This window comes from Lycorma delicatula, chromosome 4, assembly GCF_047948215.1.
Source record: "Lycorma delicatula isolate Av1 chromosome 4, ASM4794821v1, whole genome shotgun sequence".
NCBI lineage: Eukaryota > Metazoa > Arthropoda > Insecta > Hemiptera > Fulgoridae > Lycorma > Lycorma delicatula.
In genome coordinates this window covers 85530220-85558023 of record NC_134458.1, presented here as the reverse complement: position 1 = coordinate 85558023, position 27804 = coordinate 85530220, and the positions used below count along the sequence as shown (strand labels likewise).

At 31.2% G+C, this 27804-nt stretch overlaps 1 protein-coding gene across 2 annotated transcripts in view; it reads left to right on the top strand.

Annotated features, from left to right (window-relative positions):
* The first annotated feature begins 14488 nt into the window (after positions 1 to 14488).
* Positions 14489 to 27804, top strand: part of LOC142323617 (uncharacterized) — an 84915-nt gene continuing 71599 nt past the window's right edge. For both annotated transcript variants that reach the window (XM_075363488.1, XM_075363487.1), the window contains exon 1: positions 14489 to 14649. In XM_075363488.1, the coding sequence (XP_075219603.1) occupies positions 14634 to 14649 (16 nt within the window). In that variant the 5' untranslated portion in view covers positions 14489 to 14633. The remainder of the gene's footprint in view (positions 14650 to 27804) is intronic.

Sequence of the window (27804 nt, the reverse complement as noted above, 5' to 3'; positions counted from 1 at the left end):
TATGAAGCAGATGGATAATGCACACTACTGCACTGGGGCTTTGCTGCATGGTGAAATGGATAGGAATGCTGTACTCAGTAAATAGAATGTTGAGTTATATTTGCATTTTTATTTTCATTATCATCTGACCAAAACCGTTATTTAGTTGTGTAATTATCTAAATTAATATAATCTATTTCATGTTATGTATCTTCATTCTAGGTATCTGTATATTTATTCGCGTGGGAGTTTTGGTTGCGTTAAGACATGTTCTTGTTGCTGTGAGTGGTTTTTGAATTTTAATTGGTGTTTACGGCTTTTGATTGGATTGTACGTTAACAAGTGTGGTGGATAATTTACAGGACATGTTTTTTTTATACATTGATGATTTTGGACAATGGATGACTATTTTACAGTGATTTTGAGTTTTTATTGCTTTATTGCCTGTTGGCAATAAGGGTTAAATTCGCTTGGTAGTACTATTTGTGTGTACTGAAGTAGGGAATAAGAATTATTTCTTATCTAGTTGGATAATAAGTTGTTATCAAAGTGATAACATCGAAACATTTTTGAGTTACATTAATTTTAATTATAAAAGGATTAGTTATAAAAGGTTAATTATTATAGATGGTTATCTTTCTGATAATAGAGACTGGTATTTCGCTTAGGTAGATAAGCTATTGTATAGCTTGTGCCTAAAGCTATTGTTGCTTAGTAAATCTTTCATTATGTTATATGCCGCGCCTGTTTGGAAGGATGCAGTTGGTATACAGAGGAACCGAGTCAGACTACAGAGAATTCATTGAAGAGTCTTGTTAGGTGTGGTGACTTCTTATGACGCGATATGTGTACTAGCCAGGACTCCTCCCATAGTTTTTACCTGACGCAAATGTTATCTGGTCACGGTAATTTTGAAGTGTATTTGTGTGGAATTGGGAGGAGAGAGTCGCCTGACTGTATGTATTGCGCTGAACGGGATTTGGTTGAGCACACCCTCTTAAAGTGTGAGGAATGGATTGAACAATATAGACGGGTTGGTATTGCAAATCTGGAGCTGGAGGATACACTCCTGTATGTGCTGATGTCACAGAGTAACTGGAGAAAACTGGAGGAATACTCGATGGAGGTGCTTCAATGCAAAGATACAGAAGGTAGAAGAAGAGGGTTTTAGTGTAGGATTGAGTGGATAGCCCCAATCAGGAAAGCCGCCATGCCGAGGCGTGCCGGTTCCAATGATCGAAGGCTATGTTAGGGGATACTAATGAAAAGACCCAATACCGGTGGGGAGAATCCAATAATGGAGTACCCCTATTAGAGTGGGTAATAAAGAATGAAAAGATCCAATCAGGGGCTGACCTGCCATGCCGGACTTACTGCCAGTAGCTGGGGAGGCCCCTTAGAATAAAGGACACTCCCGTGAGCTGAGTTTTACTTAACTTTATGTCCAGCCCGGGGGAGTAGGGAGTAGGGGAAAAAAGGGTATCTGTATATTTATGTAATGTATCTATGTTCAACACATAATGTTACCATTGAAATGGTGTTAATTACGGGAAATAATAATTTACTTAGGAATAAACACTTGGCTATAAGTAATTCTATAAAATTATTATTGTTAGAATAAGGACTTTAATTTGAGGAAAACTTTTTTGATTAATATAATTCTAAATTATAGAAAGTGAAATGTATTTTATTACATTTCTTTTAGGGACAGATTCTACTCGTGGGTATCAAATTTAGGTATATGATTATGAGGGACAAATATAAGAATTTTCTAGGTATCAACCTGGCAGTTAACCAAAAGGTTATCTGGTTACAACAGCACTTCATTTAATCTATAAAATGTTATTTCTTATTTATCACATTTTTTAAAAAATAATTTTATAATCTATCAACAAGTGCTATTGATACAACTTAAACAATTATTATTAATAAATTGAACAAATCAACTGAAAGAATATATTAATAAAGATTAAGACATCATTCTTACTTTGTTTAATGAATTCAAAATCCAAAGCAGAAATGAATTATTATGAATAAATAACATGTTTACAGCATGATGAAATTTATTGAAGAATATCGTAAATAATAATACTGATATTAATAAAAATCATAAAAATGAAAATAAAAATCATAAACATGAAATTTTTATGATTTTAATTGATAATGAAAATAGATTATCAAATATATGGTGAACCATGAATTCTCACCAAACTAATTGTATTATACTTTTGCTGATCAGTTTAAGGTTAAATAACTTGCTTCATAATAATAATAATAATAAAGATTTAATGGTTGCCTTTTTTCCCTTATACAATTTAATAACTACATTTATCTTCAAAAAAATGGAAGTGAAATGAAAACAATGTACTCTTTTTGACTAATTATTAACCTACACCTGAGTTAAAAGTACAAACATTCTAAAAATATGCCATTCTAACCAGCGAATAAATAATATTTGTCATAACCTTGCCAAATTTAGGTGATTTTGAAACTATGATTTTCCATTTATCAGCCATTTTTCAAGTAATATTTATTTCAGTCGGAAATAGTCATTAAAAAAAAAATTGTATGTTTGTTTTGATAAGCTAAAAAAAAACAGTATTATTAACTGTGAAAATGAAAACCCAATAAGATAGATTTTATATTGAAATCAGTGTGCTATGTCGCTATTAAATAATATTTTATATCTTTTTAAATATTATCAGGATCATTCCGTGTCAAATCAACATGGTGGATAGCCATTCACAACCCAACCAATTGGGCTTTTCATGAAATTTGGTTTGAATTAACTGTTGATAGAGTTATGGGAACAGACTGAATTTCTGATCTCTATTATTAACTGTTTTGTTTTTAGAGCCCTTCATATTTGCTGTAAAATAGTAAATTTTAATTTGACATAATTTATTTATAAAGGTAGAGTAATAAACTTGACTTACTTTAAAGCTTATTTGATGCTCTTTCATATGATATACAACAAGCCTATGTTTACATAAATTTTGATTTCAAGGACACCACCTTTGACTTTTGACCTTCAATTTCAGAAAATACATGTTTCCAATTTTTTTTGAAAAATACATTTTATTCATCATTATATTATAAAATAGCTGTGAAAATTTGAAACTGGGACTGCACTAGGATCAAGAAAAAAAAAGTGTAGAAATATTTTAACAAAAAAAAAATTTTTTTGTGAGGTTTTGTGGTGGTATACACTTAAATTTTTGTTGGCTGAACTTGCAAAACTAAATAAAATGTCTTGCAAAATGAAACTAAAACTACTGAGGTAATATGTTGCTCATTCGTTCTGTCTAATAATAAGAAATAGTATTTCTCAATTCAGTCAAATGACCAATGATGATGTAATGTGATGACTCAGTATAATTAATAAAAATTGAAAGACAAAATGAATCGAAGCTTACTACTATATAATCAGTTTAGTCAGTCTGTGTCCATTGTTTTAGTGTAAACAATATTAAATATGACCTAAAATATTTGATTTTAAATAATTTATTTGTGGAATAACATGATGTAAGAAAGCATAAGCACTGAATAAATGTGTCTGCTCTGAAGTCAAGATATTCAGTGCTCATTTATTGATAGCTAAGTGTTGGTGTAGTTACTTAAATTTTTTTTAAAGTTAGGTATCTTTTGAAGTATGCCAGCTTTTTACAATAATAAATGTAATCCATTTCAAGAAGTAGGTCATAATAATGTTACTAAGAATTTAAGAAAATTGTTACCATGGATGACAGGAAAATCCAAGTTTAGAAAGTGATTAGAAGATTTGTGATAAGTGTTGGAAAATACTTGCCTCAATTAATAACAAAGCTTCAGAAGAAAAAAGGAGCAGATGATGGGGAAGAAGCTCTTTATGATAAAATGAATTATGCATTAGGCAGGCTCAATGAGAGTCTAGTGAGTGTTGGGGAATCACCTGTAAAATCTAAAAGATTGCAAGAGGAAACATATCCTGCTAAAAAGATTGGAAAAATTGAGTCATCAATGAGGGAGAAATATTCAATGTAGCTAGTAAAAACTCTGAGACGTCATCTCAAGTTGAACCTGCTAGCAAAATCTTGTTATAATTGAAAGAAAACTTTAATTGTGCGATAGATAGAGGTCTTAAAATAACAACTCTTACTCTTCTTCTACAAAGTTGGAGCATCAAAAAAGTGTACAAGATGAGTTCCTAGGAACTACCAAGTACATGATATAGCAAGCGAAACAAGTAGTTAAAGAACAAGGGATTCTGTCATCACTGAACTCTAAACCAATTTAGAAAGTGTCTGGATCAAAACATAGTTGGATGTATTCAGAGATTTTATAAATCAGATGATGCAAGTCATGTAATGCGAAGCAAAAAAACTGAGTCACAATCAAATCATCTTGTGGAAACATGTATATTCAAAAAAGAGTAGTATTGGTGAATCTGAAAGAGATGCTTCAACAGTTTAAAGAAACTCAAACTCATACATGTATTAAAATTGGGTTTTCTACCTTTGCTGTTTTACATCCTAAAAAATGCGTTTTAGCAAGTGGCAGTGGAATTCATAGTGTGTGTGTGTGTGTGTGTGTGTGTGTGTGTGTGTGTGTAAATTAAATTATTTAAAAAAAGAGTGCAGCAATCATTTCACTTCTTATAAGCACTGCGTGGCACAAATTATTTGTAATCCACCTCAAGAAATTTGTTATCTTGATGAGTGTAAGAATTGTCCAGATTCTGACAATTTTAAAGCAACTTTTAATCAACAATATCAGTTCACCTTTTTCAGAAAAAACTAATTCATCTTTTAAAAGAAAAGTATAATATTGTGAATAAATTAATTTACTTCTCAGATGGCTCAGCAGCATAATATAAAAATCATAAAAATTTTGTGAACTTAACATATCATAAGGATAACTTGGATGTCAAGGTGGAAGGGCACTTCTTTGCCACATCAAATAGCAAGAATGCATGTGATGGTCTTGGTGGTTTTAAAGCTAATCTCTTAAAAGATTAGCATCAAAAGCAAGTTTACAATCCCCATACCAAGATCAAACAACAACAGTCACTCAGCTTTATGATTGGGCTTGGTCAAATATTAAAAATATGAATTTCGTACTTGTTTCAAATGAAGAAGAAGAAGAATGAAGAGTGGTGGTGATCTCAGGTACTCTGGGATCTGGTTTTTTTATAACAGGAAAATATATCTTAAAACAAAGATTATTTCTGAAAATGAAGAATATGAACAACATAAAGTTTTGCATGAAACAGAAGTTGGTTTTCCGAAATTTCTGATGAAATAGGTTTTGTCATGTGCATATAAATTTATAATGGTGCTTGGTGGTTGGCTTGTGTATTATTTACAAATGAATCAACAGAAGTGGAAGTAAGTTTTCTTCACTCACAAGGTCCATCTCCTTCTTATGTTTTTCCAGAACACAGTAATATTCTAATATTACCACGATAGGAAGTACTAATTTTATGTAGCAATAACTGAAAGCCAATGAAAATATCAGATACATTTATTAAATCATTATTATAAAAAATTATTTTTATTAAGAAACATATCTTTAAAAAATTAATCAGTATATTAGCACTATTCTTTAAATAAGTGCTGTTGATGTATTTTATCAGACTATTGATAAATTAAAACAAATTAAAATATTTATTTAAAATAACATCTACTGGAATGAAACAATTTAAGAATGTATAAAACTTAAATTTGAAATTTTTATTGATTTGCCATACTTTTTGTATATTATGTAAGATTTTAAGACAGTCAAAATATACAAATCATAAACGCCATGACTGTAATTAATTAAAGACATGCATTATTATATTTTAATTATTAGTAATACAATTATTATTTATATTATTGTAGATTCTTGTATTAGGAGAAGTGAGTCTTGAGAATTATATTTTATGCATAGTTATTTTTATCCGTGAGTTTTTAAATCATTTAAAAATATATGAGTAAATATATAATTGTTTTAGTTAAAAATATTAACTTTATTTCACTTTTAAGCATAAAGTGTAACGATTTTCAACGTCATTCTGACTTAATTAATATTCATTCATTGAAGTCTAGTTACAAAACTAATTAGAAATTAAAAAAAAAAAAAAATGTTGCTAAAACATTGATACATATTTTATTTTTTATCTCCTGATCCCAAAGCAGTCCCAGTTTCAAATTTTCTCAACTGCTTCATAGTATAATGATGAATAACATACATATTTTATTAAAAAGTTGAAGACCTGTTTTTTCTGAAATTCAAGGTCAAATGTGGTGAACTTGAAATCAAAATTTATGTAAACATAGGTTTGTTATATCATACGATAGTGCATCAAATAAGATTTAAAATTATACAAAGTTTATAATGCTAACTTAATAAATAACAAGTTATGTTGATCTAACAATACTGCCACAAGTTAAAATTTGCCATTTTCCAGCAAATTTGAAGGGCTGTAAAAACAAAACGATTTATGATAGAGATTTGCAATTCAGTTTTTTCTCATAACTCTATCAACACTTAATTCATATCAAATTTCATAAAAATCCTAGTTGGTCAGGTTATGAGCCTTGTCAATATAACACGGAATGACCCTAAGAAAGAAGTATATAAACAATAGTCACTTATTCTTAAAAAGTAACTATAACCACCTCTACCAAATCAGACAAAGAAACTGTTTTGTTTTTGAATAACTCAATGCAGACTGCCGGCCTCCTTGGCTGCACACATAGTACAGAGTCACGTAAGGATCGGCATGGTATCATGAAGGGTTGACACCGTGAAGCAGCCCCTGCAGTGTTTCAAGTGCTTTGAGGCGGGCCATACGGCCAGAGGATGCCGAGGGGAAGACAGGTCGGGTTTTTGTTTCAATTGCGGAGCCGAGGGTCATAGCCACATAGATTGTAAGGCGGCAGCAAGGTGCTTGACCTGCGGTACCGAGGGGCACAGAACGGGCGCTTCCTCATACTCTAGAGGACCCGAAAAAGAGACAGTTGAGGAAAGTCGGGGGAGGACCGGCTGCACAGCCACACGAAAATGAAGGTCATCCAGGTTAATCTGAATCAGGCTAGGCTGGAAAATGACCTGCTGGCCGAATACTCATTGTAGATGGAAGTGGCGAGGCATTTACATCGGTGGCATCCCAACGAGGCCAGGCTTATTACTATGAGATATAAAAAGTCAGAGGGCGATAGACGACTCCCGTTGAAGCCCAACAAGGCTATGAATGGGGGAGGGGGTGGTGTGGCGACCGGAACGTCACTAGGCGGGTGTCTTCTCCTGCAGGGTTGGGATGTAGATGGGCGCGGACGTTGTGCTCGTCTCCGAGCCGTATGACATGCGTCCTCGACCCGGATGGCTGCTATCCGGGGACGGGAGATCGGCTTTGTGGCTTTGTAGTAGCGTGTCCGTACGTGATAGAAGTTTCGTTCGGACGAGAGTCGGCTCCATCTTCTTATATTCGTGTTATACGTCGCCGAATATTACAATCGAAAGATTTGAGGAGGCACTGACTGCTTTGGCCAGAAACATTCTTACACACCGTCCTCTGGCTGGAGACTTCAACTCTTGGTCTACGGGGTGGGGCTCCACCAGGACGGACATCAGGGGAAGAATCCTTGCGGATGCAGCTGCTACTGTGGATTTGGTTTGCCTGAATGCGGGCGGTATCCATTTCTTCAGGAGGGGCACGACTGGATCTGTGGTTGATCTTACGTTTGTAAGCTGAGCTGGCCCCACGTGTCTTTGAGTGGAGGGTGTGGGAAGGCCTGTCTGAAGTGAACACCAGTCTATTATCACTGTGATCTCGGAGGAGGGAAATGGTGGGGCAGGCCTTCCCATGTTTATTGGGTGGAGTACTCGGGACCTAGATCCGGCTGCTTTCGTAAAGGCGCTTGACTTAAGTGAAGTTTGTACCCCTGGCTCAGCAGAAGAGAAGGTCACCAGACTAGCGGCCTCGTTAGAGATGGCCTGCGCCGGACTCCCTAGAAGACATGTTAGAAAGGAGCGACCTCCCGTCTATTGGTGGTCGTCGGAGATTGCCGACAAGAGAAGGGTGTGTCTAGCGGCCAGAAGGAAAATGACTAGGAATCGTTTCCCTGTCCTGAGGGATATATGTATGGTCCAATACAAGAAGGCCAAGAAGGACCTTACATCATGTATTCGAGAAGCGAAACGGAAAGCATGGAATGAGTTAATTGCGGAGGTAGAGGCGGACCTTGGGGCATACCATACACTATATTGGTAAAAAGGAGGATGAGACCCAGGGTTCCTGCTATGCAGGACGCCCAAGAAGTATGGGGCATAATCAATGACCTTTGTTCCGGGCAGACAAGAGGTAATGACTGACGATGAGGACGATGGAGAGATTCCCCCTTTTACACAAGAGGAGTTACTGGATGCAACGTTTCGTATGCCTCCGAGGAAGGCGTCGGGCCCGGACCGCTCCGCTTGCCGAGTTTGGTGATAAGGGTAGCGGTCCGGACCGTTCCGGATGTATTTCTTGAGGTATATAATTCCTGTATCGCAGAGGAGGTATTCCCCACACAGGTGGAGATGCCAGCGGCTAGTGTTAGTCCTCAAACCGGGGACTAACTTGTCCGGGCACTAACTCAAGGTCATCTATCGTGGCCGCTGCCCATGATAGATGCCCTTGAGAAAGTGTTGGAGCGTATGCTCCAACGCAGAATATCTGTGGTGTGGAGAGGGTGGGCGGACTCTCCGCCATTTCAATTCCCTCCCTCAAGGGAGAAGAACACCCGCCTCGTAGCATGTCTGGTCGCTACACCACCTCTCCGTGGCTTAATCGGAGGACATCTTCTTGTCCTCAAACTGATCACATTCGACAGTCATCAGTCCGGCCTTGTGAGATGCCACCGATGCAGATGCCTCGAGAAACATTCACATCGATAAATTCCGCCCTAGTCAAGTTTGCCTTCAAGAAGACATCAGACACCTAACTCTACTATGTAGCCCTCAGGAACAAAGCTAAAAGCCTACACGCGGAAGATCAAAGACCCCGTTCCGGACTTTCCGCCAGCCAATACGGCTTCCGAAAGGGGAGGTCCACCATTGATGCGGTGGCGCTCTATGCCAGGTTGCTGAGAGACTGCGAGGAGGAGCTGAAGGGCAATGTGCGTGCTCGTCACCCTTGACGAGAAATTCATTCAACTGCATTTCTCACGTCGTAATAATGGGGTCGCTAGTGGAATGCGAAATTCCGCTGTACCTCCGACGGATGATCTTGTTATATCTAATTGGGCGTAGGCTTATTTGCTACCTGGAAGATGGACCAATAATTGAGAGTAATTTATGCAGAGGAGTACGGTAGGAGTCTGTCCTCGGACCGACTCTCTGGTTGTTATCTTATAATGGGATCTTACGCGTTCCCCTTCCGCCGGGGGTGACCCTGGTGGGTTACGCGGATGACCTCGCTTTGGCGGTGGAGGTTGACGCAGTTTGTGAGGCTACCGTTAAGATATGCGATGCTGATCAAGCCATCAAAGAGTGGAGGGCGGAGGTGAGCCTCACATTTGCTTCTGATAAAACAGAGATGTTGGCAATTTCTTTCGCCAAGAGAAGCCCGAATCTGAGATTCATCTTGGAGGGAAGACGGATCGAAGCCAGACCTGCGATTAAATATCTCGGGGTCTGGGTCGACACGAGACAACGGTTTGGAACGTTGGCCATCGAGGCAGCTGCCAAAGCAGAGAAGATGATGAGGTTGATTGCCGGTCTCCTACCCAACTTTTCATACGCCACGATGTTGTACGGGGCCGAATTGTGCAGGAGCGTCACTAAGTAAAATATTTAGGAAGTGAAATATTATAACGACTCGAAGGTTCACACAGGAGATGCTGTTTACAGATAATCTGCGCTTATCACACAGTTTCTAAGATGGCGGCCGAGGTCTTATCTGGCCTTTTACCTATAGACCTGTTGATTGAGCAAAGGAAGAGACTCCGAGCATTGGGATCTCTATTACCTGTTTAATAGAGGAGAATTTCTGCTGATATAGAATTGTTAGCAAAGCAGGTAGGATGAGGGGACGAAAGGGAGGTGGATGCACCGCATTGTCGGAGATATTAGAAACTGGTACTAAAGGACTCATAGCCTGCTGGATTACTCTTTAATGCAGTTCCTGGCAGGCCATGTAGGCTATAGATTCTGTTTGGACCACTTGGACCTTTGTCCCATGTGTGCTGAGGAGAAAACGACCCCTCTACATGTTTATTTTAGTTGTACACAATTCGAGAATGAACACCAAGAGATGCTGGAAGCCTTGGGCGCAGAGGTCATGTTTAATCCAGCAGATACTCAGAGAATTAAGATGAGAGGATCACTTGAATGGAAGGCTACAGACTATTACGTTAAGGAAGTGAATAACAGATTACGTGCCTTGAAAGAAGCTCGACAGGGAATTCAACACCGGAGGGTGCCAGGTTGGACAGGCCCATGGCTGAGCACTTAGAGGGTCCCCTGACTGTGTGGGAGTCGTCTTTGCGCAATGAGGTCACGAACACTCTACATACTGGCATCTGATGGCTGTATACTTCCCCTGACAGAGGTAATGCTGTTCAAGAGCAGTTCCAGAAAGGGAAGGGAAAAAACTCTTTTACCCAATGTAGCTAGCTACTCTTATTTGACAGAGTAATGCATCATCATTCAGTAAAATGTATGATGTTCACGTCCTCTCTGCAGTTGCACAAAGATTGCCTCTTTTCCTTATCAGTGTTGTAATCCAACTACCACAGTGTTGATTGCAATAGCTACACCTGTCTGCTCTTTAATATCTGATTTCCTGTTGCTTCATCAGTCATGTAAAAAATTAATTTTAATCCCAAATATACAAATACACTGGTAACACATCATTCTGGTTCTTTCTTAAACGTGTTTGTACCTATTTTTAGCTGTTCTTGTATACATTACTTAAGGATTTAATATCTAGTAATCTTGGTTTCACATCCTTTTTCTCATCATTAAAGTGGATAGTGTATGATCCAAAAAATCTGCTAAAATTACTTTAATATCAATTTCAGTAACCTTGTTCAAAACTGAAAAATATCAACCTCCGTGGTCCCATTCCATCAAAAATGGTTAATTCTCCTCCTTTATTCTAATTTTTTCTGTCACTCAATACACACTTCTAAAGTCAACCAACCTCTCCTATTCATAGTTGATCCATCAAGTGCTTGATTACACTTAACTTTCACTCATTATCAATTACTTCTTCATGCCAAATCTGAACTCCTGCTATTACATGTTTGAGAAACTCCATCGAGCTGAGTAAAACCTTTTTCCCATGTTTCACTACTATGTGGTAAACCAGTACAAGATAAAGTACTTTTTCATTATGCACTTACTAAAAGAACAATTTTCCTCTCTATTTGAATAAGATTACATATACCACCCTATTACATTAGATTTATATCCAGTAATAATCCCTCCTTTTGCTCTTCCAAAATTTGCTTCTTTGATGTAGTATCCATTTTATTTTATATTTCAGATAATATCTCCTTTAAAGTTCAAAATTATCTCTTCCCCCCCCCCCACATGCTTTACTCATGCAAAAAAAAAATCATGCATCTTTATTATTTGATCAAATTAGGGAACATAAACTTACCACAAAATTATACATGGTAAAACACTTACTTTACTTTGCGCAGTTTGATTCTGGCAAACAACTACACACTTCTCACTTTTAACAATTCTATTTATAATATCTGTAAAATTATAATTTGAAACATTTCTTTTAATTTCAAAATGCTGTCTTTTTCTCCAAATCACAGCTTCACATTCATTGTCCACAAAAACCTTTACTTACCACTAGTAACTGTTCATTTTCAATTTTAGCATTGTTGCTCTCTTTGTTGGATTTCATAACTAAAATATTTGAATATTTTAAATCCAGTTCCCTTCAATTTTTAATATTTTTGTTAAAACTTAGTATTTTCATCAATCGGAATATGTGTGATTTTAGGTACATTATTCCTTTTTTCATCTAAAGGATGCGTACAAATTATAGCTACTGGCCTAACACATTGCAACACTTGTATACAGAAAGCATTATTATAACAATTGTACTTCAACTCCTTTAAAATTTAACTATTTCTCCATGAACAATCTTCTAGAGAAACCAGCCAACTTCTAATCATTATGTTTTCTTTCCTTAACAGTTAAACCTTCTCTTTTAAGATCCAGTTTTTATCCATTAACTCTTTTATTGTAGCTGGTAAAACACTCAAATCTTTCTTTATCGCTAGGGAAGCCAATTTTTCAGGAAAAAAATGTTTAAATTCACTATAAACAGAAAAGGAACTTGTATACAGCTTGTATACAAGAACATTTGCACACTCTTACACACATACAAATTGCAGACTAAAATTTGCTTAACACGAGTTACAGGCTAGATTAAGTCTACTCATAGAATAGAATAGAATAATTCAGTGACTGGATAATACTTTTATAATCATAATCAGAATTTAGTACAATAAAAAATTAGCAGTAAAATATAAATTATAATCTAAAAAATTGTCAATACTACACAGCATGTTTTTAATAAATTACCACAAACCAACAAACAAAACGTTCTATAAAAAAGAACAATTGACAATATAGACTAATTAGAAACTTCATTCATTACTGTACTATTATTCCATGTAGTACAATGAGCTTCCAAAATTTTCTATATTTATAAGTAATTTATGGAATATACTTATTTTTATATTATATATCAGAAAAATAATTTGAAGGACTATTATGCTAAGCTTTTTCTTAGTTCAGAATTAACTAATTATTACTGATTATAATAACATAATAATAAATAACTATGAATCAGTTCATTGTAATAGACTAAATTAATTCTGCGAATTCCATTTTTTAATTTATCCTCTAAATAGACAGAATTGAGTATGAAAAGATTTCTTTGTTTTCATTCAAGTGTAGGAAAATCTTAGCAATGATTTTCTTGATAGATGTTAAATGGTAACATTTCTTTAACAACAGAAAAAACTAAATATTAATCAAAATATAATGAGGCGCTCTTTCATGATGTAGCAATGGAATTGAATAGAACTGAGTATTTTGCCTTCCAACACTTTTTGCATAAGACCAAATTTTGTACAATCAGATTGCTATCCAGTGTTTGGTACCTATGGCAAAGTCTTGACTAGCCTTATTTTCAGGAATGCAGCCCCACATAATATGCCACTTACTTCAAAATCACTGAGCCTTATACTGAAACTACTAATGGCACTGTGTTTATTTTATTTATATAATAATTTATGTTAAGATTTAAATTTTTTTTTTGAAAATATTGTAAAATGCATTCCTTTGTTTCCTAGTGTATGATTGTTTGAATTGTGTACATTTTTTAAATATTACTACAGAAGACGTTGACTATTCTAGATTTTTGCCTATTATCTTGCATTTATGTAGTGGAAATTTTTTACAACTTCTTTTGTTTTCTTTTATTATTATTTTTTTATATGTATAAATTAGTTTACAATTACATTCTCTACACCTTTACAAGCAGATTTTTAAAAGTATATTTAATTTAATTTCAGAAAAGGTGAGAAAATTATTTTTCTGGGTCATTTCTTTTTATTTTTTTTGTAGTCTAGATTAGACCATATTTCAAGTTTGCACATAAAATTATTGCAGAAAACTCTATATTTGTATTTGAAACTTGGACCACTGAAATATCAATAAATGTGGAGTAGAGGCTGTAATTTGAAAAAAGCATTTCTAGATTTATATTCATATGAACATTTTTTTATTTGAAACAGGAACACTTCCCTAGTATTTGCCTTATCCTCCTGGTGTGTTGAAATATGTATAATTTTGAAGAATAATATTGATAATTTCAAATTAGTATAAAATATTATGTCTGCTGGATGGAATTATTTAGTTTGTAAGACTAATACTTAAGTCAATTTTGTAAAAAAAAATCTTATTTCCTAATATATTTTTGTACTAGATGGGATATTTAATTTTGTATTGCTAATGCCATCTGGTAGTCATGACCGGTAGTTTTGTGATATTCATGCATGCTATTTTCTATTTATTTTAGAAACCAATTCAGTTGTGACTTAATAAATTAAGAGAAGTTTCTGATAATTTGTTTTATCATATTTAGGTTGTTACGTGTCACAAAATTTATATATTTTAACCCTATAAAAACAAAAGCTTTGTACATTTCAAAAAAAAAAAAAAATTAATAATTACGCTTTTAAGCAATCCAGTTGCTATTTAAAATATCATTAGCGATATATTTTAATTTAGTATTATTTTAATTTTACATTTAGAGATTGTTAGTTATCCAGAATTGTTTTTAATTTTTTTATTCATTTTAAGATTACTTTCGGTAACTTTCTGAATAATCTTTTGTCTGATATACATCTGTAAACGGTAATGATATTTTTTTTACCTTCTTTCCACTTAAGTCTCCTGTAAATTTAATATAATGAGACTTTTTGCCTTCATTGTATAAGATATTTTATTATTCATGTTGGCAATTCTGCAGTTTTATTGTCCAGAAATTCTTCGGCATCCGCAAAATTTGTCAGGTCCTCCATTAAGTCGATACTTTGTTTCTGGGTCTTGTAATTTTTACAATTTGTTAGAATTGTGGTCTTTGGAAGTTTTGTTTTGCAAAATCTCTTGTAATGTCTGAAAAGAAAGGTATGTATCCAAATACATTTACTTTTAACACTAGTGCAAATGTTAAAATCAATAATTTGGAGGTAGTATGAATTCTATGAAGCTTTTACGCCCTAGAGTGGGAGGTATTTGATTTGCCAAGAATTAAAAATTCTTTCAGTTACGGTTATTTAGATTATTTTGATGATTTACGTTATAGATTTTATTTGGAGTATGAAATATATTTTATTTTAAAGGGGGTAATTAATAAACGCTTAAGCAAAGAAGGTTAATCAATAACATTTTGTTGGGAACTAAAAGAACTTTGTTTATTTTTAGTTTCGATAATTTGATGTGTAATTATGTATATGGTCTCAAAAGATTTGTTTATTGAGGTATTGATGAGTTAAATACATTAAATCATATAAATCGAAAAAAAATTTAAAAACGGCATATTGAGATTTTTAGTTGGTTGTGTAATAATGCACCTGTCGTTTTTTTATTTTATAATTAGGCACACGATTACATTTTTATATTCTTTAACATAATTTTGATTGATTAACATTAAAAAATATTCGACAAAAATGCTATGAGCATATTTTGTTTAATGGTGTAATTATTCTTGTGCAGTTATTTCATTTGGAATTTATGTATTGATATTTGCATTTTTATTAATTCATTACAGTGTTAGATACAATAGTCAGTGTCAGGAGTCCAGTATTTATAATTAAGTATTGGATAAATATCTGTTTAATCTCCATTTATGGATGAAAGTGCTGGTATTAATAAATTCTGATAACTTTTGTCTTTATCAAAAGTGTAGAAACATAAATGTTACATGCAAGTACATTTCACTTTATTGTTCTGTAAATAGCATTCATATAGTAAAATTTGATTATTCAAATAAAATTATTTCTATTAAATAATTTATATATTTAGTGTTGGTTTTAATGAATTCAGCTGTTATTTACTTCTTGTGTTTTACTATATTTTTATGCATATTATGGAATTATAATACAAGTTGTAAAAGCACATATTGTTATATTGCACATTACATTACTTAAGCCAATATTTTTTTTAAAGAAATTAACAGTTTAAACTATTTAGATTTATATGAAATTGAAATTAATTTTTTACACCCTGCTGTTAATGTAATGTTCAGTGTATGTTAAACTGTAGTATTGATTATTCTTCAGTATTCAGCTTTCTGCATTCTAGTATTGAAATAAAGGAAAAAAGAAATGCATTACTTATAAATTTGAATGTAATGCTAATCAAACAAGAGAATACTATTACTAATCTCAATCATCATCATTTCTCTCGCTCTTCTTGTTTTTTACTTCTGAATTTTGATAATATTGAATCATTCAAAAAAGAAGATCTTGTTTGTGATTCTCTCTTCAAACAAAGAAGTCATCAAAAATCAATTTCAGATATTTTTAATTCCTGAATCACAGAAATATAAATTAATTTTAGATTCTGTCTGTATTTATAAAAAAATACCTTAACCTTTTAATTAAACAATGACGTCTATATTAAACTAGATTTGTACATTTAAAAAACTTAGTAATCTTTGTTTAAGAATTATTATTTACTTATACAATTTCTATTTTTATTAATAATTATATTACTTATCCTCTGATATTTTGTATTTGTTATTTCACAAAATATGAGATTGCTAATGTTTAGTTTATCTCATTTGTTATGTGTATCTGTATTAAACTAGCAATACAGTAATATTAATTAATAACCATGATTTAACAATGTTTAATACTCTTACTGTTTTATTAATTAATGAAAGAAATTGAAGATAATTAGCAATAAGATATTGAGCACAAACAAGACTACTTAGGATTTTTAGTGGTTTTTTTTATTTTTTTTTTTATTGAGATGGGACAGTACATAAAATCCAAAAATTAAAATAATACAAATTTTAAAAAAAATACATTCTATGATGAAAAAAAGACTTGATTTAGTAGGAATTCTGAAAGTAATTTAATACACATAGAGGACTAAAATTTTGTTTTACTTGTTCATTTTTTCTGTGTGAAATACAACTACTTAATTGCACATACTATTCATACCCTGTAGTCACAGGGTTAGACTTTCATTTGAACAGTGGTCAAAAGTTCCTTTGTATGATGTTAAATGTAGATTTAACATCAGTTGATTGAGTTATATGGTTTTTTGGAGTCTCTTAATCTTTTGCAGCTGTGTTTATTCAGGACCTGTAAATATTTGTGCCATTAGTGTAATAAGAAGTGTACCTGTAGATCTTACACCTCTGGATCATCAGGCCAGATATGTTGTTAATTAGAACCCAGCAATAGAATGGTGACCTGGATATTGAATTAAGCTTTTAAAATAATTCTGATTCTGCTGAGCCATGAACTGTTATCTATCTCCTGCATAGGAATGCAAGCGCCCCTTTGTACCAATGAAATACTGTAAAATTATTTAAAGCTGGTCTTGATTTTCATGGATTAATTAATAGTTGATTAAGTGTTAACTATGCAAGTTATGTATCTGGTCTAAACTGTTCGTTAATGCTAATTATTTTATATTTTTTACAATTACCTTCCCGATTGAACTTTATGTGTTTAAAGAGAGAGATTGAGTTTAGTGTAAAGTTTTTGTTTTGCTCTGTAATCTGTGGAATTGTATCCTACTAATTTCACTTTCACTAAAAATTCCTGTTAAAAATAAAGGCGAATGAAGGTTAAATTATGTTTTTTTTAGGTAAATTAAAGCTTGTCTTCAGATTTATGACTACTTACCTTTTCATCAATCTTAAATTTGGAAGTTTGTTTATAATATGTATGTTAATTATACTGTTTAAATATGGTTACTTAAATTCTTTCAGGTATGTTTTGTTAGAACTACATCAATTTTTATGAATTTTACACTGTTACAATTATTTTAGAAAACTTCACTATATTAAAACTATTTCCAATTCACATTATTCTAGTTGACTCATTTTCATTTCGTTACCCGATAGTTATTTTTTTTTGAAACCATTTTTATTTTATTGGAACATATACAGTAGCTTATAAAGGCATTTTCTTTCAATGGCTAGATTTCTTTAATTTCAATACAGTCTTTTTCAGTTTGTTTCTTCATATATACCATTCTATTTTATGTATAATTCACTAGAATTTGAAAGGTTTTCCACACGCTACTTTAAATTCATAAAAGTAAAATTTGCAATTATGAATATTTTATTAATATTACTTAAAAAAAATTATTTAATTAGATAATTATTTTTGTAATTTTAAACTAAATTCCAAAATTTATCATTATTCCTATTTATAAGAAATTAAGTATTTTCATTTTTTTCATATAAAATCTTATGTTTTCTTTCCGTAAACTAATAAAAAAAATATATATATACCTCCATCTTCTCATGACAAAGCTATTTGATTGTGCTATAGAGATTGTGTCTATTTCCATTCTATATTCGAATGTAGTGAATATTTCTAATTCGTAATCTTGATAGCTCTAACCACTGTCAAATTTAGCGAATTAAGAAACCCTTCAATAATTAAAATAAAAACATATTTTACAGAAGATCATTGTTAACTTTTGATAAATTGGCGTATTGACAAGGTTGGTGTAAATAGGTTGGAAGGCTAATGTGCCGCCAGCAACATATTTCTTCCTTCAACTTTGAGACCAAGTAGTAAGGAACCAGAATGGAAGAGATGAAAGACAAATTGATTATAAAATTCCTGTAATAAATAAAAGTTTTCACTTTGTTAATTTCATTTTTATACCTTTTTAACAAAGTATAATAAATTATTTTAATTTTGACTCAAAATTTTGTGATTTGCAATAAGGCCTTTTTTCTATTTAAATCTTATATTTTTATGTTGTAACTGACTGAAAAATGAGGTAATGTGTTATTGTCATTGTGGTAGTGTTATTTATTTTACTTACTATATAACATTTTTATCACATTGCAGTTAGTGCTTATTCATTACATTCATTGAACACCACCAGTAACCCAACCTTTTATTGGTCTGCACATTAGTGAGTTTATGAGACTATTGTATTTAATTATGCAATTTCAATAAAATTGAATTTAGGGTACAGTATCCACTGTTAATATTTATGATAATTTAAACTAATGTTTCTGTTTCTTCAGTGACATTTCTGTTGATTTTTTGATTTTTCATACCATACGTCTCACTAATAAAATGGTACTACACTAATTTGATGACCTCTTGCCTAATCTACTATGTAAAATACTGATCTGAATTTTTAAATGGCAATAACCTAGTTAAAGTTTTTTCACAAAATTTAAGGATTTTTCAAAGTAATTTTAAAATAAAAGAAAAAGGAAACATGTTATTCCTTTAAAATATTGTTACTGTCCTGCAAAAATGATTACCATATCTTGTACTTTATTTTTTTTTTCATTTCTGTTTTCTCCTTCCATTAGTTAATTTCAGGAAAGTTGTATTTATTTCTAAAGCATAATACTCTTCATGCTTTGTCCACATCAGTTTTTCTTATAAAACATATGGATTGTTTTAATTACAACTCTAGTACAGTTTATAGTATACTGAAAAAGAAAACTGATCCTTTACAATAAAAGGAAAGTAACTTGTAATTGTTCTGATGTAGTTCAACAGCTGTATTTTTTAATTTAGATTAATGTAAAGCATAATAGAATGTTACATACATTTAATATAAGATCTGTTGAACACTGCAATTTTTATGTACAAATATGTTTACTCTTCTCAAAGATAGTATATTATAATGTGATGGCACTTGCCTCATGATGTGACATCACTATTACTTTTGCTGTTGACAGCAGAGTTTTTTAATATAAAATCAATAAAAAACCTGATCAACTTTTAAAACTGTACTTTGCAATGGCTGATTTATAGAATTCTGATGACTTTTTTTTGGACTCTTCTCTATGATTGGTAAAGTCAAAATATTTTAACTCATATTTGTTCATTGCTCTTTTTCTTCATTTCAAAACTTACCTATGCTCCTTCCTTCATTTATCTTTAATTTGTCTTAGTTTTTTTATTTAAATTATTTTCTATTTCTTTTATGGAAATTTTTTATTTTTATTCCAGTTTTTTAAACAAATTGCACTTACAATTAAATGTAATTTGTTTCTATTGTAAACATTTTGCAATACATTTTTGCAGTTTTCTTTGTTTTTTGAGCTTGTCTTATGCAACTCATTAAGAGAAATTGTACAGGAAGTGTTATGAATAATTTAGAAAATTCTAATTCTCATGATATTATATCTTACACTGAAATAAAATAAACCTATTGTGTTGTGCAGGAGCAAATGAGAATTCACATTTAGTTTTAAAATTTAATTTTAAAAAGTTCTATCAACATTCAAAAAAGTTAAAAGATTGTGACAAAACTGTTTTTTTTTTTTTTATGTAATCCTTAATTCCTAATTCTGATATGCAAATACCACTCTATATAATATATACTTACATAATTTTTATTTTGTTTTCAGTGTTCCCTTTATCTTGCTTGAATTAATTTTTCTTAATATACATATAATTTTTTTTTTTTTAAAACATTAATGTTTTCACTAGCTGGTAAGTGACATATGTAGTTAAGCATTTAAACCTCCTTGTTGTATCAAAACCCTCCTTGTTATATCAAAACTGGGTAAAAAAAATCTGTATCAAAATATCCTTTACCAGTTTATTCTAATTTTTATTTTACAATATGTTAAATTTTATATTTCAATTATACATCCAGGTCATACATTTAAAATACATATGGCAATTTCTATATTCATTTACCTTTTCCTTTTATTTATCTGATATCCATGAAATATCAAAAACCATCAGACTGCTTTAATTAAATTGTAAATGAAATATTCTTTGTTTTGGTTTGTTTTTCTGTTTCACAGTTTTATATTATTTGATGAGAAAGGAGGTTTATATAATGTGTTTAAAGAAATATTTATTTGTAGTGAAAGCAATTTTCTTTTGAAATAAATTGCTTTGGATGACATCTCACCATATCAATTGACTTATATTAAGATTTAAGGGTTAAAAAACAATAGGATAAATAAATAAAAAACATTTTAACTAGATTTTTATTATGTTAATGAGCTTTAGATATTTAAATGTCTTCAATTTATTCTTAAATATTATTGGTAGAAAAGAGTATGGATTGCCTTTCCAGCTGATTTTTATAACCTTAGTTTATTTTTATAACTGTATATCAGGTCAATCAATATTTAAAATATGGTTTAAACTAAGGAATATCAAAACATTGTTTTTCACTTCATAAGTAAAATATTTTATTTTTTCTTAGACTGGGATAAATATTTAACATTTTTTTAGTTATTAAATATGAAGTAGAAATTTACTTAAAATTTTGTTCAAGGAAGGAGGTTATTCTACTATATGACTGCGTTATTTAGAAAATTGGTAAAAGGGAGGTGGAAGAGCAGGAGTACGTTACATACCATGCTGAAAACATTAAATACAATTTGAGTCTTATTTGAAACCATAGTGTAAAACTGGAACACTAATCTCATGGAAGTTGTAGCTTGCCACTGGCAGCAGCTTAATATAATAGTTTTCGTAGTTCATTCTCAAAATATTTTATCAATTTGAAAACATTTCTGATCTCTTCTGAACAAAATCAGCCTTTAACAAAAAAAAAAAAGTCTCGTTATTTACTCATTAGTACATAGAACACTAATAATCCAATTAATGTAGTGTTGTGCCTTGACTATCGTTACGGAATCTGTAAATTATTTTTAAGAGTGATCAATATGAGCAAAACTTACCTTTTGTTTCTATGAAGAATGATTATAAAATGGAAAACATTAAAAAAAAGGATGTAGTTTAAAGTAGTCACCATTGGTGATTTTTCAGCAGTTGGTGTAAGCCATCCTAAAAACATTAAAAAATAAACATGTAAAAACTAAACCAATTAATTTTAGATATAATGTCTTTCTTAAAATGTGATAGATATAAGCAGCCATGACCACCTAAGCTAAGTTTGATTTAAATATGATGCCAGCACCTGGTATCACTAGCATCTTGCATGTTATGAATTTTATAAGCAGATTTTATATATATTTGCCAGGGATTCTCTAGAGCAGTAAACCTAGAGACTTTATGTTTAGTACAGAATGTTACCTGAAATAAAAATGATTTTTTTTTTTATAAATACTTATTGATAGGGTTTATAGGAGTTTTTTTATACCATATTTATTTAATTTTCCTTTACTTTTAGCCGAAATGGTGTATTTTTAAAAATGTTTTCCCTTTTATGTTTTTAACCTTATCACAAAACTTTACATGTGTTTATAAATAAACTGTTGTATTGATGATTATTTCCATATTGGGATAAAAGGTGTGATTTATAGGATTCATACTTTATATATTTATTATTGGTATTAAACTGGTAGTGTAATAATAATTATGGATTTTATAAAAATATGTGTTATTAGTGAATTGTGATTGTAGTCATGGCCTTATTGATCAACATGAACAGTGTGGAGTGGAGGTATAAGTATTTTTATACATAAGCAAATAACTATGTCATATGAGTATATGCATTAATCTGATATATAATTTTTATGACTACATTTCTATATTCAGTTATAAAACTGTTATTAGGATACTGTTATTTTTAGTATTATTATTGATGTTATTATCATTATTATGTTATATCTGATTGTCAATTAACAACTTTGCATGAATTTCTCAGGTGCTGCTACAAGTCAGATTACTCAAAAAAAAATTTATATATATATATTCCTATTTATTTTACTTATTTATGTGATTAATAATATGTATGTGTGTTAATTTAATGCACACCAGATGTTTGTTTTGTGTGCACAAATTTTTTGATTGTAGAGAAAGGTACAAGCTCTGTTGAGATTTAAAGGGTTTTTTCAGTGTTGCCAATTGTTTGTGTAGTTTAAACAAAAGGGAAAAAGGTTTATTGGAGAAGTGTGTATATTAGGTTCCAAAACCGTAATTTTTGTACATTACCTGGCATAAAAGCTCCATTCACCTCTGAAAATTGCCATTTTCAGGGAAAAGATCCCATACCAGACTTAACTAAAGATGTGTTGATTATATTGGAGATATGAGTACATTTTCAAATATAACTTGTGTATTTTTACAATGGGTTTTTTGTGCTATAACGTACGTATTAAGCAGCTTACTGCTGGGTTTGTGTAATACATGAAAATACACGCTTTTCCAAAAGTTTAATATGCCGATGGTTGAGTTTATTGTGATTTCATGAATATACCACGTTAACTGAAATTATGGTCAGATAATCTTTAAATTTATGACCAGTAGTCAAAAAAATATTGTCACGCATTAATGTAATTTGGTGTCATAGTTTTTTACCAACTGAAAATTTAACGTCTTGTTCATTGTCACAGGCTTTAGCTCTGACTCAATATTGGTTTGTCTGTTTATTTACATAGAATGTTATTAAAGTAATTAGTCATTATGCTTTAATATCAAAATATACTGATGTGGTAGTGTTATTACTTTATATTAAAATGTGGCTTTTGAATTATTTTTTCAGCTGCTTTTCTTTATAGTTTGTTTATTGATATATATTTGTCGTAAATGCCAACATAGAAGAAAAACTTTGATACCTTTCATACCTTAAATAATGGTATAGATTGATAAGTAAAAATAAAAAAAATACATATTGCTTCAGATATTGATATTAAAAGTCATTGCTTTTATCTCTCTGAATTACAGCCCATTTGTATAATACATTTTTTATGTTGTTATTTTTCAAGTTAATGTCTGTTCACCATCCCTTTCACTGAAGTCTGCCTTATTTAAAAAAAAAAAAAAACTAACATTCTTATAGTTGTTGGTTTATGCAACACTGTTTTTGCGACCAAGTGGCTCCTTGATTCGTGAATTGCATTAGTGATGTGTAAAGACTTATAATAAAAAAATGTTATTTCTCATTACTACTCTTTAAAATATTTTCTAGGAGATGAACTGGAGCATTATCCAAGAAATCAAAGCTTCAGTTTGTTTCTTTGAAGAGTTCTTTTATTTTCTGAAATGTGGGTAACAAATGGAATAAAGTTGTTATGGAATCATTCACAACAGATTTTGACAGTTAAACCACACGTTACTGTGAATTTGTAAATTACAGGAAGGTTAATCAGTATATATAAATTTTCTATAGTTCTGATTATTTAAAAGTGATATGTATTGGGATATGCATTTCCTTTTTTGTTTGCCTAAATATATATTGGCATTGTTTTCCAAAACAAATCAATCTCATTGTTGTTCATAGGTTATATATCTGTTACCAAAAAAAAAAAAACTATTTCCACATTATTTTCATATATTTCTAAAATAAAGAAATATAAGAATTTATACTTATCAAAGTTCAGAAAGAGTAAAACATATTGATGCATAGTAGTTCGTTTTGTGGTGTGCGAAGTAGTTTCGGCACTGCAAGTAGTGCAGTAGAGGAGATAGTATATTGCAGCAGGACTTCATTGGTAACAAGAAACCAGTTGCCAGTCTGACAATCCATCCTCACCCTGCATGTCAACCGAGATTTCTAAACTGAAGAGTAATTCTTTAAAACTTTGAACTAATACTATTTAGGCTAATGTATTTAAAATTATATAACTAAGTGTCCTGTTGAAAAATTTTTTAATGATAAGAGTTTTGCAAAATTAGATCTCGTTACATAAATTTTATAGAGGCTGTGATCCCCTTCCCGTGGTGGTTGTGACGAAATTGCATATTATGATCACGTTTGTATTGTCTTCTTTTTTTTCACTCTGGAGTAAATGATCCTGTTCTATATGTATATATATTTTTTTTTGAGAAAAATATTTTAGAGCTTTTAAAGCTTAACATTTAAATTTTCAGTGGCTGGGGAAGTCTGGTGGTAAAGGTATTAAGCAGTTAAAAGGTCTGTGGGGACTGTGTCCCACAGGTAAATCATACTAAATCATACCCTGAATGGGTTTGTGTGAATTTTCTCATCAGTTTTAGCGTGAAAGAGTATAAAAGATCCTCACTATTTTCGCACTCCAAGGCTATTTGGGTTAGAATTTGTGCCACTGATTGAGACCTTTGGCTTAATATTTTAAAATATTTGTAAAATTTGTCATCAAATAAAAGTCACCTCAGTGAAAATGGATGATTATATCACTTAAATGAGAGGGTTTACAAAAGCAGCATTATTGCTGCATCATTTTGAACTTTAAATTATTTTTTTGTCTTCAGTCATTTGACTGGTTTGATGCAGCTCTCCAATATATTCTATCTAGAGCCAGTCATTTCATTTCGGTATACCCCGTACATCTTACATCCTTAACAATTTGTTTTACATATTCCAAACTTTGCCTGCTCACATAATTTTTCCCACCTACCTGTCCCTCCAATATTAAACTGACTATTCTAGGATGCCTTAAGATGTGGCCTATAAGTGTCTCTTCTTTTAGCTATATTTTTCCAAATGCTTCTTTCTTAATTGATTTGCCACGACACCTCTGTATTTGTCACTTTATCCCCTCATCTGATTTTTAACATTCTCTATAGCACTACATTTCAAAACCTTCTAATCTTTTCTTCTCAGGTACTCCGATCATTCAAGTTTCACTTCCATATAAAGCTACGCTCTAAATATATACTTTCAAAAATCCTTTCCTTATTTTTAAATTAATTTTTGATGTAAGCAAATTATATTTCTGACTGAAAGCTTGTTTCAATTGTGCTATTCAGCATTTTATATTGCTCCTGCTTCATCCATCTTTGGTAATTCTACTTCCAAATAACAAAATTCTTCTACCTCCATAGTTTTTACTCATCCTATTTTTATATTCAGTGGTCCAACTACATTATTTCTACTACATTTTACTTTTGTTGTGTTCTTATTTATTTTCATGTGGTAGTTCTTGTGTAGGACTTCATCCATGCCGTTCATTGTTCTAAATATTTTTTATATCTGCTAGTATTTCTATATCATCAGCAAATCATAGCATCTTTTCACCTTGCAGTGTTACTGTATAAACTTTGTTTTACATTATTAACTGCTAGTTCTATGTAAAAATTAAAAAAGTAATGGGGGTAGGGAACAACTTGACTTCCTTTTTTATTACTGCTTCTTTCTTATGCTCTGAAGAGTATTACTGCTGCAGTTTGGTTGTTGTAAATGTTAGCAGTTGTCCTTTTATCTCTGTACTTGAAACCTAATTTTTTTAAAATGCTGAACATTTCATTCCAGTCTTTGTTATTAAATGCCTTTTCTAAGTCTATAAATGCCATGTATGTTGGTTTGTTTGTCTTTAATCTTCCTTGTACTATTAAACTGAGCGCTAAAATTGCTTTCCTTGTCCCTATACTTTTCCTGAAATCAAATTGGTCTTCTCCTAACACTTCTTCCACTCTCCTCCCAATTCTTCTGTACAGAATTCTAGTTAAGCTAATTGTTCTGTATTCTTCACATTTATTTGTTTTTGCATTCTTTGGTATCATGACAATAACACTTTTTTGCAGTCTGATGGAACTTCCCCTTTTTTCTTTTGTAAATATTACACACCAGTTTGTATACTATTACTTCCTCACTTGCACTGCACATTAATTCTACAGGTATCCCGTCCATCCCAGGAGTCTTTCTCCCATCCAAATTCTTTAATGCTTATTAAGTTCAGATCTCAGTAATGTATCTCCATTTTTATCCTCTTCAACTTCCTCTTGTTCCTCTATAACATCAGTTTCTAATTCATTATATTCCATCCACCTATCAAATTTTAAATTTGGTGATTTAAAACTTTTAATTTTAAATTAGTAAAATACACATAAATGACATTAAATTTTAACGTATAAAGTTAATTTAACTGTTTAAAATTGTCATGTTGCAATGTATTTAGACCATTCAGTTGATGATAACCTGTCTTAGGATTGGTGGAACTTTGACCGAAAACGAGTTTTTACTATGTTTCCAGCCTTTTGTAAACAAAATAATCCCAAAACAGTTTTTTAAAAAGCAGCTGTGGTTGTGAGTTTCATGTTGAGAAAGAAGGATTTCTTTAATTTGATTTTTAGAAGTTTGTAAGTAACATTTAAATTCCTGATAATTCAGAAAAGAATTAATTTATATTAGTATTACCAAACAGGAAGACATTCATGAAATTAAGGGGTATCAATGAATTGGGAAATTTTTAAAATGTACTGACTTGTAACTTCTTTCATTAATTTTAAATATATAAGTTTTTTTTATCATATGATCACAGTGATGTAAAACATCACTATGCTATGCAGATATGTCCAACATACCTGTGTTCAGAAAGTGTTCGATATTCAACAAAACACTTGCATGAAGGATAAAATCTTAGCATTAATGCCATTTTTTTACAAGTTAATTTTAGATTGACTATTGTACGAATTGTACATTGTTGATACAGAATGTTTTATTGAACTTGAAAGAAACACAAAAGATTTATCTTTTTTTTTTCTGTTATAATTTTTTTCAAATTGGTCTAAAGAGTGGGTACTTCAGCCACTGTAAAATGATTTGTATGATTTAAGTGAACACTGAGGTTTTAATGAATGGATTAAAACTTGCTTAGTGAAAACAATAGCTATAAGTAAATATTTTATGCTAATTATTTTTATATTATATATATTTATTGATTTTTTATTTATACTTAAAATAGTAAACCATTTCATAGGGATAAAAATTATGAAAAAATAGACCAATATTAGTTTTTAACTTATCATTTGAAACTTAACATGTCAGATTGCTGGGAAAATATTATAAAAATATTATATTATTATTACATTATATTATAAAAATAATTTGAAAAAGAAGAAAGAAATTACCCTTTTTATTTAATCGCCTCTTGGGTTGCTAACGTACGTTTCAGTGGATTACATTGCTAAAGGCTTTTAGTAACTTGGTTTATACTAATTCCTATTGTAACAAAATTTATTTTAATAAATTACTCTCAACTGGAAACAAATTAAAATTTCATTTGATTATTTCTTGATTTGTTAGTTATCTACAAAAAAAAATTGCATTTCCTTTAGGTCTTCATTTCCTGTTCACTAACTTTTTTCTATACAATGTTCCTATGATTGGAATACTTGCAAAATCTCCAACTGATTTCCTAATATTTTCTCCAGTTTCATTGAATCTTAAAGCTGATTTCAACACTTTTTCTCCTTCAGATGCTTGCTG